Source organism: Panthera uncia (genome assembly GCF_023721935.1).
Source record: "Panthera uncia isolate 11264 chromosome A3 unlocalized genomic scaffold, Puncia_PCG_1.0 HiC_scaffold_11, whole genome shotgun sequence".
In the NCBI taxonomy this organism is placed as follows: Eukaryota; Metazoa; Chordata; class Mammalia; order Carnivora; family Felidae; genus Panthera; species Panthera uncia.
In genome coordinates, this window is record NW_026057578.1 from 23,552,943 (window position 1) to 23,573,183 (window position 20,241).

General features: G+C 41.9%; 1 protein-coding gene across 3 annotated transcripts in view; it reads left to right on the forward strand.

Annotated features, from left to right (window-relative positions):
* Window positions 1-20,241, forward strand: part of TRPC4AP (transient receptor potential cation channel subfamily C member 4 associated protein) — a 69,068-nt gene that overhangs the window by 39,204 nt on the left and 9,623 nt on the right. For 2 of the 3 annotated variants that reach the window (XM_049650924.1, XM_049650925.1), the window contains exons 8-10: window positions 3,222-3,407; window positions 13,724-13,890; window positions 18,543-18,674. In XM_049650924.1, the coding sequence (XP_049506881.1) occupies window positions 3,222-3,407; window positions 13,724-13,890; window positions 18,543-18,674 (485 nt within the window). The remainder of the gene's footprint in view (window positions 1-3,221; window positions 3,408-13,723; window positions 13,891-18,542; window positions 18,675-20,241) is intronic. The other variant, XM_049650926.1, reaches the window with a different exon arrangement.

Here is a 20,241-nt window from a genome sequence, read left to right on the forward strand (position 1 = left end):
TGGTAATTCTGTGTTCAACTTTTTAAAGAAAAGTTAATTTTAATATAATTACAGCTTTAAAAAAAAAATTTTTTTTTAATGTTTATTTTTGAGAGAGAGAGAGAGACACCAAGCATGAGTAGGGGAGGGCAGAGAGAAAGGGAGACAAAGAATCTGAAATAGGCTCCAGGCTCCGAGTTGTCAGCACAGAGCCTGACGCAGGGCCCAAACTCACAAGCCATGAAATCATGACCTGAGCCGAAGTTGGATGCTTAACCGACTGAGCCACCCAGGTGCCCTTACTTTTTTTTTTTTTTAAATGAGGTCAGACATTGTAGTCACTAATTTATAGAGGGTGGAAAGGGGGCTAAGAGTATTTGCTGAGCTCTGTGCTAGAACTTAATATAATATGCGTTTGTACAATCCTAGCTGTACTTTGTTGTAACTTATTTTAGTTTTGAAGAATTTTCTTTAATATTGTGTTCTTTTGAATTTTATGTTAAAATTTTTCATTTAGGGGCACCTGGGTTCCTCAGTTGGTTAAACATCTGACTCTTGGTTTTGACTCAGATCGTGATCTCATGGTTTTTGGTATCGAGTCCCTTGTCGGGTTCTGCACTCTTAGTTCGGAGCCCAGTTGGGATTTGCTATCCCTCTCTTTCTGCGCCTCCCCCCTGAAAATAAATAAATACACATTTTAAAATTATTTAAAAATTTTTTTCATTTAGATTCTTCACACAGAGACATGTATATGACACATATAACATTATAATGATACCTATTTACCCATCAGCTCGATTCAGCAGTTGTCAACTGATGGCCTCTCTTTATCCCCATTTGCTCCTCTCTTATTTTGAACTTTTTTCTAAAGTTTATTTATTTTTGAGAGAGACAGAGGTAAGTGGGAGAGGGGCAGAGCAGGTTTCAGGCTCTGAGCTGTCAGCACAGAACCCAACGTGGTGTCAGACCCCTGAACCATGAGATCATGACCTGAGCCAAAGTTGGACGCTTAACTGACAGAACCCCCAGGAGTCCCCCTACCTTATTTTGAATTATTTTGAAGCAAATCCCAGATACAATAAAATTCATATTTTGCATAAATTCATACTTGCATATATTGCAGTATTTCCACAATTTTAAAAATAATTCCAATATCATATTATACCACCCAAATTAATAGTATTGTCTTGGTATTATGAAATACCTACTTTTTTTCAATTAGGTGATACCTCCACACGGTTCTAAAGAATCTACAGGTTCAAAAAGGTGTTCATCGAAAAACTACCCCCTCACACTCGTGTTTCTGGTCACCTAATTCTCTTTGCCTTTGGCAACCATTGGTGTTTTCTGTCCTTCCAGGAAGATTTAATTAATACATGTATAAGCAAATACGTAGAGATGTTAGTCCTTATTTTTAAAGAAGGTTAATGTTAAATTGAAGATCTACAACCTGGATTTCCCTGCCTCCAAAGTGTATTATGTTCTCTGATGCTGATCACAATTTCCATCTTATTATTGTGAGCAAAATGGGATTAGTGGAAATAGGAGTTGGGTGATTATTCAGTTTCTTTCTTTACCTAAAAAACAAAACAAAACAAAAAAAACTTCTTTCTTACTGCTAGTACATGGTTGTTACAGGAAAATGAAACTAGAGAGAAGTAGGGTTTTTTTTTTTTTTTGGTTTTTTTTTTTTTTTTTTTAAGTTTATTTTGAGTGAGAGAGAGCAGGGAAGGGGCAGAGAAAGAGGGAGGGAGAGAATCCCAAGCAGGGCTTGGATGCAGGGCTTGATCCCTTGAAATCAGGACCTGAGCCAAAATCAGGGGAGTCTGGACACTTAACTGACTGAGCCATCCAGGCACCCCTAGAGAGAAGTGGTTTTAAAAGAAGCATTTAAATGGGAACACCTGGGTGGCTTAGTTGGTTGAGCATAAAAATAAAACTCTTGATTTCAGCTCAGGTCGTGATCCCAGGGTCATGGGATTGAGCCCTGTATCGGGCTCCACGCTGAGTGTGAAACCTGCTTAAGATCCTCTCCCTCTCTTCCGTTCTCTCTCCCGCCCCCTCCCCTTACCTCTGCCTCTCTCCTCTTCTCTCTCTGTCTCAAAAAAAAAACAAAAAACAAAAACAAAACATTTATATCCTTTCCTACTCAGGAATGGCCACAGTAAATACCTTGTTGTATAGGGGCACCTGGGTGGCTCAGTTGGTTGAGCATCCGACCTCAGCTCAGGTCATGATCTTGCAGTTCATGAGTTCGAGCCCCGCATCGGGCTCTGTGCTAACAGCTCAGAGCCTGGAGCCTGCTTCGGATTTTGTGTCTCCCTTTCTCTCTGCCCCTTCCCCGCTCATGCTCTGTCTCTCAAAAATGAATAAACGTTAAAAAAAAAAACAAAAAAACCTTGCTGTATAGCCTTCATTCTTTATGTGTATATTATGTGCATATTTTAAAGAAGCAAATTTTTTTTTTTAATGTTTATTTATTTTTGAGACAGAGAGAGACAGAGCATGAATGGGGGAGGGCCAGAGAGAGAGGGAGACACAGAATCTGAAGCAGGCTCCAGGCTCTGAGCTGCCAGCACAGAGCCTGACGCGGGGCTTGAACTCACGGACCATGAGATCATGACCTGAGCTGAAGTCGGACGCTTAACCGACTGAGCCACCCAGGCGCCCCTAAAGAAGCAAATTTTTAAAGACAATGGGCTTAAGCCAATACTGTGTAATAATTTTTTTCTGTAACAAGTTTAATTATCTTTACTGAGTCACCGTATAAAGATATATGTGTCATTGTTCTTAGTGTCTATTGTATTCTGTTGTATTGGATATAGTTTTAATCAATATGCTGTTGATGACCATGTAGTTGTCTTTATTATTTTGCTATTGTAGAAACCACATCAGTGAATATCTTTGTACATATAATTGGTTATTTCCTTATGGGAAGTTCCCAGAAATGAAGCTCCTGGCTCAAAGACACACAGATTTAAGACACTAAAGTTATTCCAGTTTACATTCCCACTAGTAGATATAAGAGCCTGTTTCTCTATACCTGCTACAATTGAACTTGTTTCTGTAATTTACTATTTTATTTTGGCTTGGCATTTCATTTTAAAGGGAAGCTCTCTGACTAGCTACTGTCAGATTAAAAATCATTCCCGCCACAGGTAGGGGACAGGCTCCTTGTTGAGGGCTTTAGAGCTGGTTGGTCTCTGTTTTGAAAATTCCCTCTTTTGTTCTCTCCTTGGCAGCGGCCCTTCTCAGCATCCCTGGCTTTGTTGAGCGGCTTTGCAAGCTTGCGACTCGAAAGGTGTCAGAGTCAACGGGCACAGCTAGCTTCCTTCAGGAGTTGGAGGAGTGGTACACATGGCTAGACAATGCTTTGGTGCTGGATGCCCTGATGCGAGTGGCTAATGAGGAGTCTGAGCACAATCAAGGTACTTCTGGGCTGGGGGCTGGTGGCGGGGGGGGGGTGGTTGGCGGTGGCAGGGAGGGTCTTCTGTGATGTGGGGAGCTTTCCCTTAGGCTTCTGGAACCATTCTTGACCTCTTTTCTGAGGAGCATTAATTGAAATTTGCTCAGTAGAATTTTCCTCAGGGAAGTCCTAGATAAGAACTGTTAAGACACTTTTGAAAGCTAGTGACAGAAACCTCTTTAAACGCCCTCAGTGTAGACCTGATTGCAGGGAGAAGGGACTGTTTGGATCCAATAACCAAAGCATTCTTAGGAACTCAAAGAGTCCTTTCCATGTCTCTTCTTCATTCTCCATGGTTCTTTAGTGTTCTCTCTGTTCCGATGAGTAGACTCCTAGTTTCAAGCAGTAGCTTCCTGGTGAAGAACTCTGGCCTATCTTGGGTCATATGCTTAACGGTGAAGCGTTTGACTCTGGCCAGCAAGATGGGGTCAGATTGTACAAACCCAGGAATTCTCACTGTAATCATGCAGGTAAAAGTGAAAGGAGGAGTTCTAGTTCCAGGATGGCAGTGTACGGAGCTCTGTGGACCTGCTCCCCATTGCAACTGTAAACAAAACCTATAAAAAACAACAAAAGCCATCCATGTATATGTGGAAGTTGTTCTGAGAGCATACAGCAAATGAGGAAACATTTCTTCAAGGAAATCTGCTAAAACTCAGAACAGTGAGTGTCTTTGACATTTGAACTTTTGCTTGTTGGGAATTCCACTCTGGGCTGGCGTGGCCAAAAAGACACAACCCTCAACAGAGGACACAATTCCCAAACAAGGAATATGGTATCTCACCGTTGAAGGGGAGGAGGGCAGACCACCAGCTTTTCTCATTCCCTCCAACTCCAAGTTGCAGAGGCTAAATTCTTGATGAGTATACCCTTACAGGTCGGAGGCTCCCTGCCCCAACTTTACTGAGATATAATTGATTTATAATACTACGTATATAGCATGTTGATTTGATGCATTTATGTATTGCAAACTGATACCATCATAGCATTAACTAACACCTCATCACATATTTATTTCTTTTTTGTGGTGAGAACTTTTAAGATCTCCTTTATTAACGTCATTCAAATATTAGCTATAATCCCCATGCGGTACGTTGGATCCCCAGAACTTATTAATCTTATAACTGGAAGTTTGTACCTTTTGACCACTATCTTCCTAATTCTCCCAACCTCAGGTAACCAGCATTCTGTTTCTCTGAGTTTGACTTTTTTTAGATTCCACATAGAAGTGATATTATATAGTATTTTTCTCTTTCTGACTTCATTTAATTCACTTATTGCACATAATGCCAGGGGCTCCTTTCTTCTGACTACCTTTGTACTACACTCAGTACAGAAGCTGTGCCCTAGGCCTGGCAAGCAAGAATTCTGTGACCCTACTGTCCTTGCCCCAACTCAGGTGTAGGACAGAGCTTCCGTGTAGGGAGAGGCAAGCCAAAAAGACTTAAAAGCCGGCTGACCCTGCTCAGAGTAGCGGCACCAAGATTTTGCCAGGACGAGAGGTAATGCATAAGAGCAGAAGGTAGGGAAGTTCAGACCTAAGGGTGTTCTGGAAAACAATGTTGATTTTGGTGGTAAGCAAATAAAAGGAGGATGTTAGCTCTTAAGTGAGAACAAGAAGCTGAACCATAGAGGCTCCTGGGTAGCTCAGTCTGTTAAGTGTCCGACTCATTGATTTTGTCTCAGGACTTGATCTCAGGGTTTGTTTGTGCTTGGGATTCTCTCTCTCTCTCTCTGCCCCTCTCTCACTTGAGGGCGCACCCCCCCCCCTTTCTCTCTCTCAAAAACAAACATTAAAAAACAAAAGTTAAACCATAGGCTGGGTAGTTTACCAGTAAGAACCAGGAAAACAGCTAAGCAGAGCTCTTCTGAGGTCAAAACCAACCTCAGTCTCAGAAACTACCTTGGCCCAGTTTTAATTGGATTAGATTTTGGAGCACTTTATTACGCCCCAAGGCATTGTCAAAAACAGTAGAGCATTCAGCCAGCAATTAGTGGAGTCTGACAGCTGGGTTTCATACCAGATGAGGCAGAAATCGTCATCCAGGGAGACTGTAAACACCCCCACAACTTCACTCCTCTGAAGCAAAACACCAAGGACCTCGCTAGTCCGTGGAGAAATAGACTTTGCTGAAATAGTCTAGGGAGGTCACTGAACAAATGAACAAGAAAATAACAAGCCCCAAAAGGGAAGAAGGGGAATCGGTATCCACAGTTGCTGTATTATTTACCTAAAATGTCAGTTTAATAAAATGTATGAGATATGCAGAGCAAGTATGGCCCATATACAGGAGAGAGCAGGCAACAGAAATTGCCTGTGAGAGAGCCCAGATATTGGATTTAATGGAGACCTGTCATAAGGAGGTCAAAGAGCTAAAGGATGCTGTGCCTAAAGAAGTAGAAGGAACTAAAGAAGCTATGACGACAGTATGTCATCAAATAGAGAGTATCCGTAAAGAGGAGATAGAAAAAGGAGCCAAACGGAAGTTCTGCGGTTTAAAATTATAAATAACTGGAAGGAAGAATTCACTGAAAGGAGCAAGAAGAATATTCAAAGAAATAGTGGCTGAAAACTTCACAAATTTGAAAAGCATTAATATATACATCTGAAAGGCTCAAAGAACTGCAAGTAGCATAAATTCAAAGAGATTCACACCCACACGCATCATAATAGAAATGCTAAAAGACAAAGAAAATCTTGAAAGTTGAAAGACAAAAACAAACCCTCATGTTCAAGAATATTTCTTTAAGATTGATAGCTGACTTCTCAGAAATAATAGAGGTCATAAGGCAGTGGGATGATCTAAGGGCTGAAAGGAAAAAAGCAGCAAAACTTTCTTTCAGAAACAGAGGTGAAATAAAGACCTTGCTAGATGAACAAATACTTAGAGAATTCATTACTAAAAGATCTGCCTTATGAGAAATACCAAAGGAAGTTCTTCAGCCGGAAAGCAGGTGACCTCAGGCAGTAATGTGAATCTATGCAAAACAACAAAGAGCAGTAGTAAAGGTAATTAGAGAATCATAAGACAGTATAAATGCATATTTCTTCTCCTTTTCTTAATTAATTTAAAAACAGTTGTGTAAATAAAACCATATGTTTATATTGTTGAATCTGTAACATACAGAAGTGTGATATATTTGACAGTAACAGCACAAAGAAACTTTGTGGGAACTTGGATGGGACCAAAGTTGTATTGCAGTGAGGAAATTATACCAGATAGTAACTTGAATCAACAGGAATCAATGAAGACAACCAAAATGGTAAATAAGAGGGTCAGTACAACAAACTCTATTAATATTTACTTGCTCTCCTTTCTTTCCTCAGCTTCTTTAATGGACATGAAATTATATAAACTAATAACTACAACAGTGTATTGTGTAACGGTATGTGCAGTGTGTTGTACAATATATTGTTGGTTAGTGTACATAGATGTAGTATGCAGAAAACTAATAGCACAAAAAGAGGAGGGGGAATAGAGCTATATAGGAGCTCTGGAATTAGTATAAATCTGAAAAGATTCTGTCAAGTTAAGATGTATATGGCAAACCCGATAGCAACTGCAAAGAAAGTAACTTTAAAAATAGAGAAAATCATTAAAGGAATTATGATGTTATACCAGAAAGTGTTCACTTACTACAAAAGAAAGTATTATACGAGAAATAAAGGAATTCAAAAACACATAAGCTGTGTAGAAAACAAAAAGTAAAAAGGCAGAAGTAATCCCAACTGTGTCATTAATAACCTTAAATATGAATAGATTAAAACAATTTATCCAAAAAATAAATTGTCATAGTGGAGTTTTTAGAAAAGATCCAATTTGGGGCGCCTGGGTGGCGCAGTCGGTTAAGCGTCCGACTTCAGCCAGGTCACGATCTCGCGGTCCGTGAGTTCGAGCCCCGCGTCAGGCTCTGGGCTGATGGCTCGGAGCCTGGAGCCTGTTTCCGATTCTGTGTCTCCCTCTCTCTCTGCCCCTTCCCCGTTCATGCTCTGTCTCTCTCTGTCCCAAAAATAAATAAAAAACGTTGAAAAAAAAATTAAAAAAAAAAAAAAAAGAAAAGAAAAGATCCAATTGTATGCAGCCTACAGGAGGCATACTTTCTATTCAAAGGTAGAAATAGGTTAAAAGTAAAGGATAGAAAAAGATGCATACTTCAAAGAGCAACCATAAGAAAGCTGGAGGGGCTATAGTAGAAGAGACTTGAAAACAAAAAATGTTATCAGAGATAAAAGAAAAAAAAGGACATTTTATAATAATAAGAGGGTGAATCTATTAAGAAGATAGGACAGTTATAAACCTATCTAACAACAGAGCCAAAAAAAAATAATAAATGAAACAAAAACTAACAGATTTGAAGAGAGAAATAAGCAGCAGTAATAGTTGGAGACTTGAATACCCCACTTTCAATAATGGAGAAAACAACTAGAAGATCAAGAAGGAAATAGAAGACTTGAACAACACTCTAAACCAACTAGACTTGGGGCGGCTGGGTGGCTCAGCTGGTTGAATGACTCTTTATCTCAGGGTTATGAGTTCAAGCCCCATGTTGGGCTCCACACTGAGCATGGTGCCTACTTAAAAAACAAACAGGGTACGTGGGTGGCTCAGTTGGTTAAACATCCAACTTCAGCTCAGGTCATGATCTCGTGGTTTGTGAGTTTGAGCCCTGCATCAGGCTCTGTGCTGACAGCTCAGACAGAGCCTGCAGCTTGCTTTGGATTCTATGTCTCCCTCTCTCTCTGCCCCTCCCCTGCTCGTGCACTTCCTTGCTCTCTCAAAAATAATAAATGTTAAAAAAAATTTTTTTTTAAACAAACTAAACTTACTAGATATATATAGAACACCACCAAACTACTGCAGGATATACGTTCTTCTCACATGCACATGGAACATTCTCCAGGATAGACCATATGCTAGGTTACCTAAAAAGCCTCAGTAAAGTTGAAAGGATTAAGATTGTACAAACCATGTATTTCAGTCACAGAGAAGTAGTATTAGAAATCAGATATTAGAAACATGGAAATTATGTGATAATAATTCTAAATAACCAATGGTTCAGAGACAGAATCACAAAGAAAATTAAAAGATATTTTGAGGGACACCCGAGTGGCTCAGTCAGTTAAGCATCCGACTTCAGCTCAGGTAACGATCTCACAGTTCATGGGTTTGAGCCCCGTGTTGGGCTCTGTGCTGACAGCTCAGAACCTGGAGCCTGCTTCAAATTCTGTGTTTCTCTCTCTCTCTCTCTCTGCCACTTCCTCTCTCTCTCTCTCTCTCTCTCTCTCTCTCTCAAAAATAAACATTAAAAAAAAATTCAAAGATATTTTGAGACGAATGAAAATGACACAACATACTGACCTTAAGGAATGCAGCTAAAGCATGCTAAGGGAGAAATGTGTAGCTATAAATCCCTACATTAAAAAAAAAAAAAAAAAAACACAAAAACTCAAAAAATTCCCCAATCGGTAACCTAATTTTTCTCCTTAAGTCATTGAAAAAGGAAGAGGCAAGCTATATTCTCAAAGCAAGCAGATGGAAAGAAATAATAGGATTGGAATAGAAATTAATGAAATAGAGAATTGAAAAATAATAGAGAAAATCTACAAAACCAGAAGTTGGTTTTTTGAAAAGGTTAACAAAATTAACAAACCTTTAGCTTCACTGATCAAGGGGGAAAAAAAAAAGACAATATTCAAACTACTAAAACCAGGAATGAAAGAGGGTACGTGACAACATGTACAAAGATAAAAATGACTCTAAGGAAATACTGTACACAACTGTATGCCAACAGATTAGACAGCCTAGATGACATGGACAGATGATAAGAAAGACAAAAACTCCTGTAGCTGACTCGAGCAATAGAAAATCTGAACAGACCTATGAAAGTAAAGAGATCGAATTAATAACAGAAAAACTACCCCCTCTCCCCCCGCAAAGAAGCCCTGGCCTCTTAAATAAGAAGCCATTTAAATAAGAATTAACACCAGTATGTCACAGACTTCCACAAAATAGAGGAGGAAGAAACACTTCCCAACATATGAGTCCTAATTAACCTGATACCCAAACCAAAGACACTACAAGGAAATTACAGACCAATATCTCTCATGAATATAAATGTAAAAGTCCTCAAGAAAATACTAGCAAACCAAATTTAGCAACATACAAGAATTATACACCTGGCCAAGTAAGTATATATGTGACTAGGTAGGATTAATGCATAGTTGATTCAGTATATGAAAATCAATTGATGTATACACTGTATCAGTAGAAGAAAGAACAAAAACTTACACGATCATTTCAGTAGATGCAGAAAAGCATCAGACAAAATCCGACATCCCTTCATGATAAAAACACTCAAACTGGGAAGAGAAAGGAGCAGTCCCAACCAATTAAAGGGCATCTTAAACCCCCAGCCAGCATACTTCATGCCCACAGACTGAAAGCTGCTCCCCCACTAAGATCAGGCACAGGCACAAGACAAGGACCCCTGCCTTTGCTGCTTCGACTCAACATTGCTTTGGGGGTTCTAGGTGGAAAGAGAAATAGAAGGCATTCAGATTAGGAGGAAGTTAAGCTGTCTCTCTTCACAGATTTTATATGTAGAAAAACCAAGGAATCCAGTAAAAACAAAAACCCACTAAACTAATAAGTGGATTCAACAGTGTTTCAGATTATAAGGTCAATATACAAAATTCAGTCGTTTCTATACAGTAGCAATGACCAAACCAAAATTAAGAAATTTCATTTACAAGAGCATCAAGAAGAGTGCAATACTTAGGGATAAACTTAACAAAGAAATGCAAAACTCCTACTCTGAAAATTATAAAACATTTTTATTATTATGAAAGAGGACCTAAATATAAAGCTATCTCGTGTTCATGGACCGGAAGACTCAGTATGATTAAGGTAGCAGTACTCCACGTGTCGAGCTCTGTGTCTGTCAAAATCTCAACTGGCTTCTTTGCAGAAATGGATTAGCTACAAACCATGTATCTAATGAGGGACTTGAATCTAGAATTTGTAAAGAACTCATACAAGTCAGTGATAAAAAAGACAACACATTTTGAAATGTGGGCTAAGGATTTGAATACCCATTTCTCCAAAGCAGAGATACAGATAGCCAATAAATACATGAAAAGATGCTCAACATCATTACCATCAGGAAAATGCAAATCCAAACCACAATTAGATACTACTTCATACCTGTTAGGATGTTTATCATCAAAAAGACATGATAACAAGTGTTGGCAAGGATGTGGAGAAATCAGAAATCAGAACCCTCATTCTCTGTTGGGGACTATGTAAAATGGTGCAGTCGCTTTGGAAAACAGTCTGGCACTTTTCACAGTTCCTCAAAAGGCTAAACAGGGTTACCATATGACCCAGAAATTCTAGTCCTACTTATATATCCAGGGGAAATGAAAACATGTTTACGTAAAAACTTATACGTGAATATTTACAGCTGCAGATTTATAATAGCCAAAATATGGAAATAACCCAAATGTCCATCAGCTGATAAGTGGGTAACAGAATGTGATATATTCATATAGCAGAATATTATTCGTCAGTGTAAAAGATGAAATACTGATACATGCTACAACCTGAATGAATCTTGAAAACATTGTGCAGAGTAGAAGAAGCCAGGCACAAAAGGTCACATATTTTATGATTCCATTTATATGAAGGCAATTCCTTTGAAACAAAGTACTTTAGTGGATACCTAGAGATGAGGGGTTTGGTGGCAAATGAGAATAAGACTTCTTTTTGGGGTGATGAAAATGTTCTAAAATCAGTTATGATGGCTGCACAACTGTGAATATGTTAAAAACCACTGGATTATACGCTTCAAGTGGGTGACTTGTATGCTGAATTATAGCTCAAAGCTGTTTTAGGAAAAAAAAAGAGTATGCCCCAGAGTGCAGTGTAGACCTATAGAAGGGTGGTGACCCCTTGAATCAGTTTTATGCAGCTGAAGAGATTGGAGGGAAGCAGAAACCTCTCAAACTAGTTTGCCCATCCTCATCCTTGGGAATTAATCTTGTTGCTGAGCTCTGGCCATTGGTTTAAGAACTGCCTTTCTTGAAAATACTTACTCCAGAGACTTTCTTGTCAAGCCCGTGAAAACCAGGCACCAAAGATCGGCAGTGCCCGGGGAAGCATCTGAGCTGCCTGTGTTTCTCTTTCTCCACAGACGTTTATTACTGAGGAGGGCTTGTTTGCCATTCGCTGTGCCTGTCCTTCCCTTAAGCATCCTGTCCCGCAGTGGCTCTCAAGCCCCCTCAGCACAGAGCCAGACATGGGGCTCGAACTCACAAACCACGAGATCATGACCTAAACTGAAGTTGGGACACTTAACCAGTTGAGCCACCCAGGCACCCCAATAAATAAACATTTTTAAAAATTTAATTGAAAAAAAAAACCTTGCAGATTAAAAAGAAAAAAAACTAGTAGCAAGCAAGCATTAGCAGAAAAACTCATTTTCTTTTTATTTAACATATACTTACATGTTACTTATTCATGTGCCAGGCATTGTTTTCAGCACTTTGAATATATTAAATCCTTTGATTTTTGCAATGTTGGTAAGAGATAGGTACTGTTGCTGTTACCCCAGTTTTATAGGTGAGGATGGCTACTGAAGCATAGTGACATCTACCAGCTTACCCAAGGCCACCCAACTGGTGAACAGTAGTAGAGCTGGGTCAGATGTGACAGGCTAGCTCGGGGGCTGTGCTCTTAACATCTGTGCCATGCTGCCTTTCAGTCTTGCTTCACTCAACAACCCGTCATCTCCCAGGGTTGTGATTTTATATTAGTGACATGACATGGCTGTAAAAACATAGTTCCATGCCAGTAGGGCAGAATAACTTGGGTTCTTATACATTGGTATCACCTTGTAGAAGTCACCAGACTTTTGCATGCACCTTACCCAAATATTACTTGATAACCACTGTTCTATCCCATATAGTTTTTCTGGCCCTTTGCAAAAGGTCTCTAGGGCAGCAGTTCCAGTGGGAGCTTGGAAGGACCTTAGCAGTTACTCATTCATCTTTTCACGTTAAACATGAGAAAAGTTGAGGGGAAGTAATCCCTAAGGTCTCTTGACCCTGACCAGTACTCTTTTAAAATAACAGGGACCTAAGAGGAAGGCTCCCCAAGAACCAGGTGCTGGGCCTTTCTTGTGTTCTCATTGACTCCAAATAGCCACCCAGCCGTCCACAGTAGCATTGCTGTTACTTCCCTTCTATGAGGCAGTCTGAGGCCTAGTGTGGAGGTAACTTGACCAGTGTTACACGGCCAGCAAGTTATAATCCCAGAGCCCTCAGCCTTCAGCACTTTGTTCTAGCACCTTCCCATGAGTATTCTTCATTGTAACCTGCATGATTCATTGAGACTTTCTTGTTAACTGGGTAGTAGAATAAATGTGATGGTTTACCTGCAGCCCAAAATACGATAGCTGGCATATACCATGTCCCAGAAATATTACTTAGCTGCTGCCATTGTTACTAACAATGAAACTGGGTAAAATGGAAGTCTGCTAGTAGACACTGTGTTCATCTGTATCATTAACAGCAGTTGTGGTGCCCAGTCTGCCTTGGAAAGCTGAACCTTAGAAAACTTTAGATGGTTCTTTGCAAAACAGGAGAAAAGAAATCTCGGAAAAGAATCCCTCTCAGTCTTTCGGCAGTGCTTCCTTGTAGAATCTAGGTAGAGGTACCAAATACTTAGAGTCATTTGTGACCTGAAGAGAGTTTGGCACAATTCGTTGCTAGCTCACTGGGCACTTGGGTGGGGGATATTTTCTGATGATGACGGGAGAAAAGAATATCAGGAAGAGATGGATCTTGTTGTTGCATTGGCTGTGTCAGAGCATTTTCACTGTGTTAAAGTCAGTGAGATAGAATGCAACTGCAGAGTCGATTTGGTTTTTTATTGAGTATAATTGATACACAACATATTATTTTCAGGTGTACACCATGATGATTTGATACTCGTACATAGTGCAGAATAATCGCTACAGTAAGTCTAGCTCACATCTGTCACCATACATACAGAATTTCTTTTCTTATGATATGCAGAGTCAGTTTTTCTGTTTTTAAGCTTGCCTGGCCCCTGTGGGCACAGAGGGGGTTTTGTGGCTTTCAAAGTCTCTGTCATGGGCTCAGGGGCCAGTCTAATGGCTCTATTACCTCAAGTCTGTCCAGAGCTGGTTTGAGGAGCAGAAACATGTTTCCTTACAAGCCAGTGTTTCAACCCTCTCTCCTGGTGGCTGTCTCAGCCTCCATTGTGTTCCCTCCTCCAGGGGCTTCTGAGGAGAATGGCCTGCCTCACACTTCCACCAGGACCCAGCTGCCTCAGTCAATGAAGATCATGCATGAGATCATGTACAAACTGGAAGTGCTCTATGTTCTCTGCGTGCTTCTGATGGGGCGTCAGCGAAACCAGGTGGGCCCCCCCCTCCCACACGTCTCAGAACACGTCCCGGGCACTTGTGGGGCATCGAGTACTCCATTAGGCTGTCACTCCAGCCCAGCAAAGTGTAGGGGTTGTTCTCCTCTCTGTTTACATATCAGGAAGCCAGTCTCATTCCAGAGTCCATAGTCTTTCTACCATACCTTGCTGTGGTAGCATTTCTGGGCAGAGCATTGGTGCCCAGGGCATAGCTGGTTGCTTGGCCATGTTACCTGACCTTGTTAATATGAAGAAGAAAGGGTTTTTGTGACAGGACGACTGCCCTGTAGATGCACTAGAAGAGTTGTCAGTCCGATGGGGGCTCAGGGTGGGGGGCCAGAGCTGGGAGCTGTATCAGTTACAGAAACTAGGCAGCTATTGGGGCTCCGCATGTGCTGGGGTTGAAGGAGCAAGGGCCTATAACCTACAGGGGGAGAAAGAGAGCTCTGGAAGTAGCATTCCTCTTCAGGATAGATGAGAACTAGTCCTCTCCTGCTGACTAATCATTGCCCTGTGGATGAAAAAAAGGTGGGCAGTTGGCGGGGGGCACTCAACAGTCCTTAAGCTCCTTTTTGAGTCAAGACCCTGGACCGTCATAGCAGCTTCGTGCGAGATAGGTGAAGTTATCCCCATCTTACGAGTGAGGAGCAGTTTTGGATAGCGTAGCCAGGGAGAAGACTCACTGCAAAGATGACATCCAGCATAGCAGTGTCATGAAGAAAGTGAGAGGGCCATGCACGCTGATCCATGAGGCAGCCTACCAGGTAGAGGGAGCGAGTCCTGAGGTGGGAACATGCCCAGTGGGTTGGTAGAATAGTAGGGAAGCAGGGGCATGGACTGGAATGAGCAGTGAGGGGAGGGATGAGGATCCCATGTGGGTTTCACAGGCCATTTTAAGGACGTGGGTGTTTACTCTGAGTGACTGGGAAGCCACCCCTCTGGCAGCCTTGTGAAAGAGATGATAGAAGCCAGGACTAAGCATATTGGTGGAGGGGAGTGGCAAGAAGTGCTTACAGTCTGGATATATTCTGAAGGTAGAACAGGTAGAATTTGCTGATAGTTTGGATGTGGGCATGAGAGAGGGATTAAGGGTGACTTCTTTGACAACTTCTAAGGTTTTTGGCCCAAGCAGGTGGGAGGATGGATTGGCCATTTATTGAGATGGTTAAGACTGTGGGTTAGGAGTTAGGGGAGAGGAGCGGAGGCGTAGAGAGAAGGGCAGGGAATTCAGTTTGAACAAGTTAGGTTTGAGGTGTCTCTCAGAATCGGCACCCGGATTACCTGCACCTGGAGTTAGGGCAGAGGTCAGGCCCGGGGCTAGAACCATGGAGGTTGTCAGCATGCAGTTGGTATTTAAAACCAGGACCCTGGATGAAGCCCCACCCTGACCTCCACGGCATTGAAGCTCCTTACTCCAATATGGAATACATTTGTTACGAAATTATTATGTCTCTGTGCCCTACATGTGTTCAGTGCTTTTATCTTTTTTCACGGTTATTCACATTTGAATTTTGGGGTATTTGGTAAGTTATAAAAAAAAGTGGTGACCACCTCTCCCCTCACTTGATACTTGAGGAAACCAGGGTACAAAAAGGGCTGTGCTCTCAGGTTCCAGGCATCAGTAGAGCCATCTACTTTCTGTCCCTCATGACCGTTCCCTGCTCCCTGAGCAGCCTTCCTGTTCCCAAGTCTTTATGAATCCGTCATTGGTTTCTCTGGTTAACCTGTATGATTACTGCTGCTGCTGCCTTGGAGGGACCACAGGCTGGCCTCAGGATGCTGCCCACCTGAGAACCAGTGTTCTGCTGGCATGTCCTCAGGAGCACGGTCAGCATTGACTGCGTTCTGCCATATGCTGGCGCTGTGGGGACATGGATCCACAGGCCTCATCGAGGCTGGGACAGCAAGGAAAAGGGATTCCCCGGCCAGGCCTCCCAGAAGGTTCCTCCTTAGAGTGGCCTTTTTGTTGTACATTCTGACCAAGTTCTCTGACCAGTCTTGGTTAAATTGAAGTCACTCTCCCCAGATGTCCTAAGTTCCATTTCTCCAGTGCTCATGTAAACAATCAATACAGCACTTCCTGTAAAGTCAGGCCCTGCATTTGGGCCACATTACCTCATTGAATCCTTTCAGCATCTTCACTAGCTCTCATTTTCCATCAGGGGACTCAGGTTCAAAGAACATTGTCCAGAGTCACAGCTTTGTCCAGTTTTGGCCTCCTGAGATAAATGCACACCCGGACACCTGGGTGGCTCAGTCGGTTAAGCATCTGACTTTGCCTCACATCATGATCTCACTCTTCGTGGGGTTGAGCCCCGTGTTGGGCTCTATGCTGACAACTCGGAGCCCGGAGCCTGCTTTGGATTCTGTCTCCCTCTCTGCCCCTCCCGCGCTCTGTCTCTCTCTCAAAAATAAACATTTTTTTAAAAATTTAAATAAGTAAATGCACACCTGTGGTAGGCCTGAACGACAGGCTTTAGGATCAGAACCCTTGAGTTAGGCCGACATTTCCACCACTGCCTTGGCCATCTGTCCTGCTAAACTTCCCCTTCCCCTTGTAGAATGGGAATCAGTAAGCACTGATCCTGCGCTTAGGACTTTACATACATTTTCTAGCTTTGTCCTTATAAGAGCCCTGAGAAGAAGTAGTAATAACTTTGTTTTAGGTAAATATATATATATATATACATATTTTTTGATAGGTAAATAATTCACATAGTTCTTTATTAAAATGTGTAAATAAGCGGGGCACCTGGGTGGCTCATTAAGCGTCCGACTTCGGCTCAGGTCATGAACTCGTGGTTTGTGAGTTCAAGCCCTGCATCAGGCTCTGTGCTGACAGCTTGGAGCCTGCTTCAGATTCTATGTCTCCTTCTCTCTCTGCCCCTTCCCTGCTCATGCTCTCTCTGTCTCTCAAAAGTAAATAAATGTTAAAAAAAAAAAAAAAAAAAAAAAGTATAAACAAGCATGAATGAAGCCTTTCTCTCCTCTGATCCTGGATATTCTGGTTCTTCCATGAAGCATCTAATTTTACCAGTTATTCATGTATCCTTCTAGAGACATTTTATGCTTATAAAAGCAAATATATTCCTCTCATTTTTTTTTTAACATAGTGATTAATATAGCATGTACATATTTGCTTTTTTGATATTGTATCTTGGTAAATGTTTAATTCACTATGTGTGAAAGACCTCAATCTTTTTTCTGGTACCTTATACCCCACTGAATGGATATGCCAAGGTTTACACAACTAATACCCACTGACGGGAAGTATAGATTCTATCTATTTTTTTGGTATTGCAAATAGTGCTGCTGTTCTTTAGTGAGTAACTTTATACATATGTCATTTAGTATATGGATCTGAGAATAAATTCCTGAAAGTAGAATTGCTGGTCAAAGGGAATATGCATTTGTAGATTTTAGAGATCTCCCCAAAATGACCTTCTTCTTCAGGCAGTTCGGCAAATGCCCTCTCACCACTAGTGAGTGAGCGTGCCTGAGGCCCAGCTCTCCAGCACAGTATTATTAAGCTTTGTTCTCTGCTAACCTGAGAAAGCGAAAAATTCATTGTGATTTGAATTTCTTTTAGCATTATAAGTGAGGCTGAATACTTTCATATATTGAAGAATGTCTTGTATTTTCCTGTCTGTAACCTTTGCCCATTTTTTCTGTAAGGTTGGTCTTTTTGTTTAAGAGATTTGTAGGATTCCTTACAGAGGAAACTAGCTTTTTGCCTATGATGTGAGATTGCCACTATGTTCTCCATTTTCCTATTTGACTTTACGACTTTGCTTTTTGTGAATTTTGCCACAGAGAATTTTTAAAGGTTTATATGATTGAATTGAACGGTCTTCTCTTTTGGCTTCTAGGTATACTTAATATTTTAGAAAATCTTTCTCGTATGGTCGTTTACAAAAATCTTTGCAGGGGCACCTGGGTGGCTCAGTCGGTTGAGCATCCGACTTCGGCTCAGGTCATGATCTCGCAGTTTGTGCGTTCGAGCCCCGCGTCGGGCTCTGTGCTGACCGCTCAGAGCCTGGAGCCTGCTTCGGATTCTGTGTCTCCTCCTCTCTCTGCCCTCCCATGCTCATGCTCTGTCTCACTCTGTCTCTCAATAATAAATAAACGTTTAAAAAAAATTAAAAAAAAAATCTTTGCATAGATTTTTCTAGGATACTTAGGGTTTACATCTTTTAAATATGTTTATCTTGTCTCTAGTTGAAATCTATTCCTACTCTGAAGCATGAGGGGTATTTATACTTTAATGATATGAGTAGGAAACAAACTAAGAACAAACAAATTAAGAAATTTGATTAAGGTTATTAAGTTCGTATGTGTTGGAGCTGCTTGTCAAACCCAGGACTCCCTGAATCCAAAACTTGTGTTCTTAAAAGAGGACCCACCATACAGTGTGACTCCAGGAGTATTGTGGGGATCTGTGAGTAGAGTGCAAAAGTGTGTCTGTGCATAGTGGGAGTGTGGAGAGGGGTGGCTAAGTGAGGTATTTCCTTTAAACCTCCACAGTCCCTACTGACTGTTGCTTTCTTCATCCTCAAAGATTGTTTAGAACGTGCCGAGCAGGAGATTTTGATGGATCTTCACAGCATGTTTGTTGTAATGCTTTTTTGCCTTCCTACCCCATCCAGGTTCACAGAATGATCGCAGAGTTCAAGCTGATCCCCGGGCTCAATAATTTGTTCGACAAGCTGATTTGGAGGAAGCACTCAGCATCTGCCCTTGTCCTCCATGGTCACAACCAGAACTGTGACTGTAGCCCGGTGAGCTGGGGAACGTGGCAACATACGGGCTTTATTTGCCAGGAGTACTTGTTTCCAGGACTGCTGTTGACCCTTTGAAATCTCATTTTTTGAAAGAGTAGAAATAAAGTCCTAGTCTATATGATCCCTTAAGTGGAAGCTGCCTTGAGAAGGGTCTGACCCCACCCCTCCACCTGTGCAGAAGTCCCTTCTGAGGCCCTCTGTCAGCTTCCTCGTGCACACCTCTAGGACAGGGCGCTCCCTTTCCTCCAGAAAGCCTCTCTGTTACCTAGTGGCAGGCTTCCCCTTGTTCTGTATGCAGCCCCACACTGTTGCACATCTACTGGTGGTAGGTTTTGCCCTCTGAGAGCATGCACCACAATGGTCTGTGGCCAGAAAGGGCTTTAGGGTGCTTTCTTTTTTAAAGGAGTCAGAGGCTCACCTCTACCTGGTCTCTCTTATGGTGCACTGGAGAGAGCACTGAACTGGGAGTCAGGAGGCCTCTATGCCGCTCAGTTTGCTGGGAGAGCTTGAACGAGTCGCTGAATCTCTGAGCCTGTTTTTTGCAGGAGGAAGGTCACACTCCCTTTGCCCACTGTCCTTGTGGGCCACGTGGAGGCTTGATCACCAGCATCAGGAGGACAGTGCTCTGGGACTTTGAAGTGCCACACACGGCCATCAGTGCCATAGGCTCTCCCTGGTCTCTGTGCCATGTTCTGGGGACTTCCCACAGCGCCTGACCTTCCAGCTTACTGTTCTTCTCTGGCCTTGTCCAATTTGCCTCTCAGCCCATCATCCGAATTTTTAATTTCAAGTTGAATGTATTCTGCATTTTGAGACATCTGGTTCTTTGTCAAAAACGACTTGGTCTTTATTATGTTAATGTTCATTACTTGTAACATACTTTTTTTACGGTCTTGGATTGCTCATGGGATGCTAATACTTGCATTTGAATCTTCATATTCCCCTCAGGGTGGAATGTGACCTCGTGTTCTGGAATGTAGCCTTGCCTCTGGAAGTATTTCTTCAGAACACTTGCTTTTGTCTGCCAGGTTCTTTATGAGTAAGTGCCACAGGGCAAGTTTTCATGTTGAGTGCCAGATTTCTCTTCGGGGGGCTCCCCTTCACCACCAGTAGCACCCGGGCAGAAACAGGCATCTTTGCCAGCTCCCTGGGCTGATAAGTGGGGTTTTTCTCACCCTTGTTTCACCAAGTGTACATGCTTACCAGGCTTTACATGGGCACGGGGTTCTGTCTAGTCCCTGAAGGGCATTAAACCCAAGCCCTGGCATGAGTAAATGTCATTCCCACTTCTCCATCCCACCCAGAGCTGCTGACCATCTGCTCTTGTGCTCACTGCTCTGAACGCAGTCCTTTCTTCATTTCTGATTCCTATGGATTTTCCTTTCTTATGAAGTTAGCCTCACGTTTAAAAGAATTTTAGTTATTTTTTATTCAACATGTAGGTGGAAGCGGGGGATAGCAGGAAGGGTCCGCAGCAGCTTAATCTCTTATTGGCCAGTTGTGGAAGTCAGCGAAGAGTTTCTGACTATAGAAAAGTCCTCATTGTGTGTGAGGACAGAGGCTC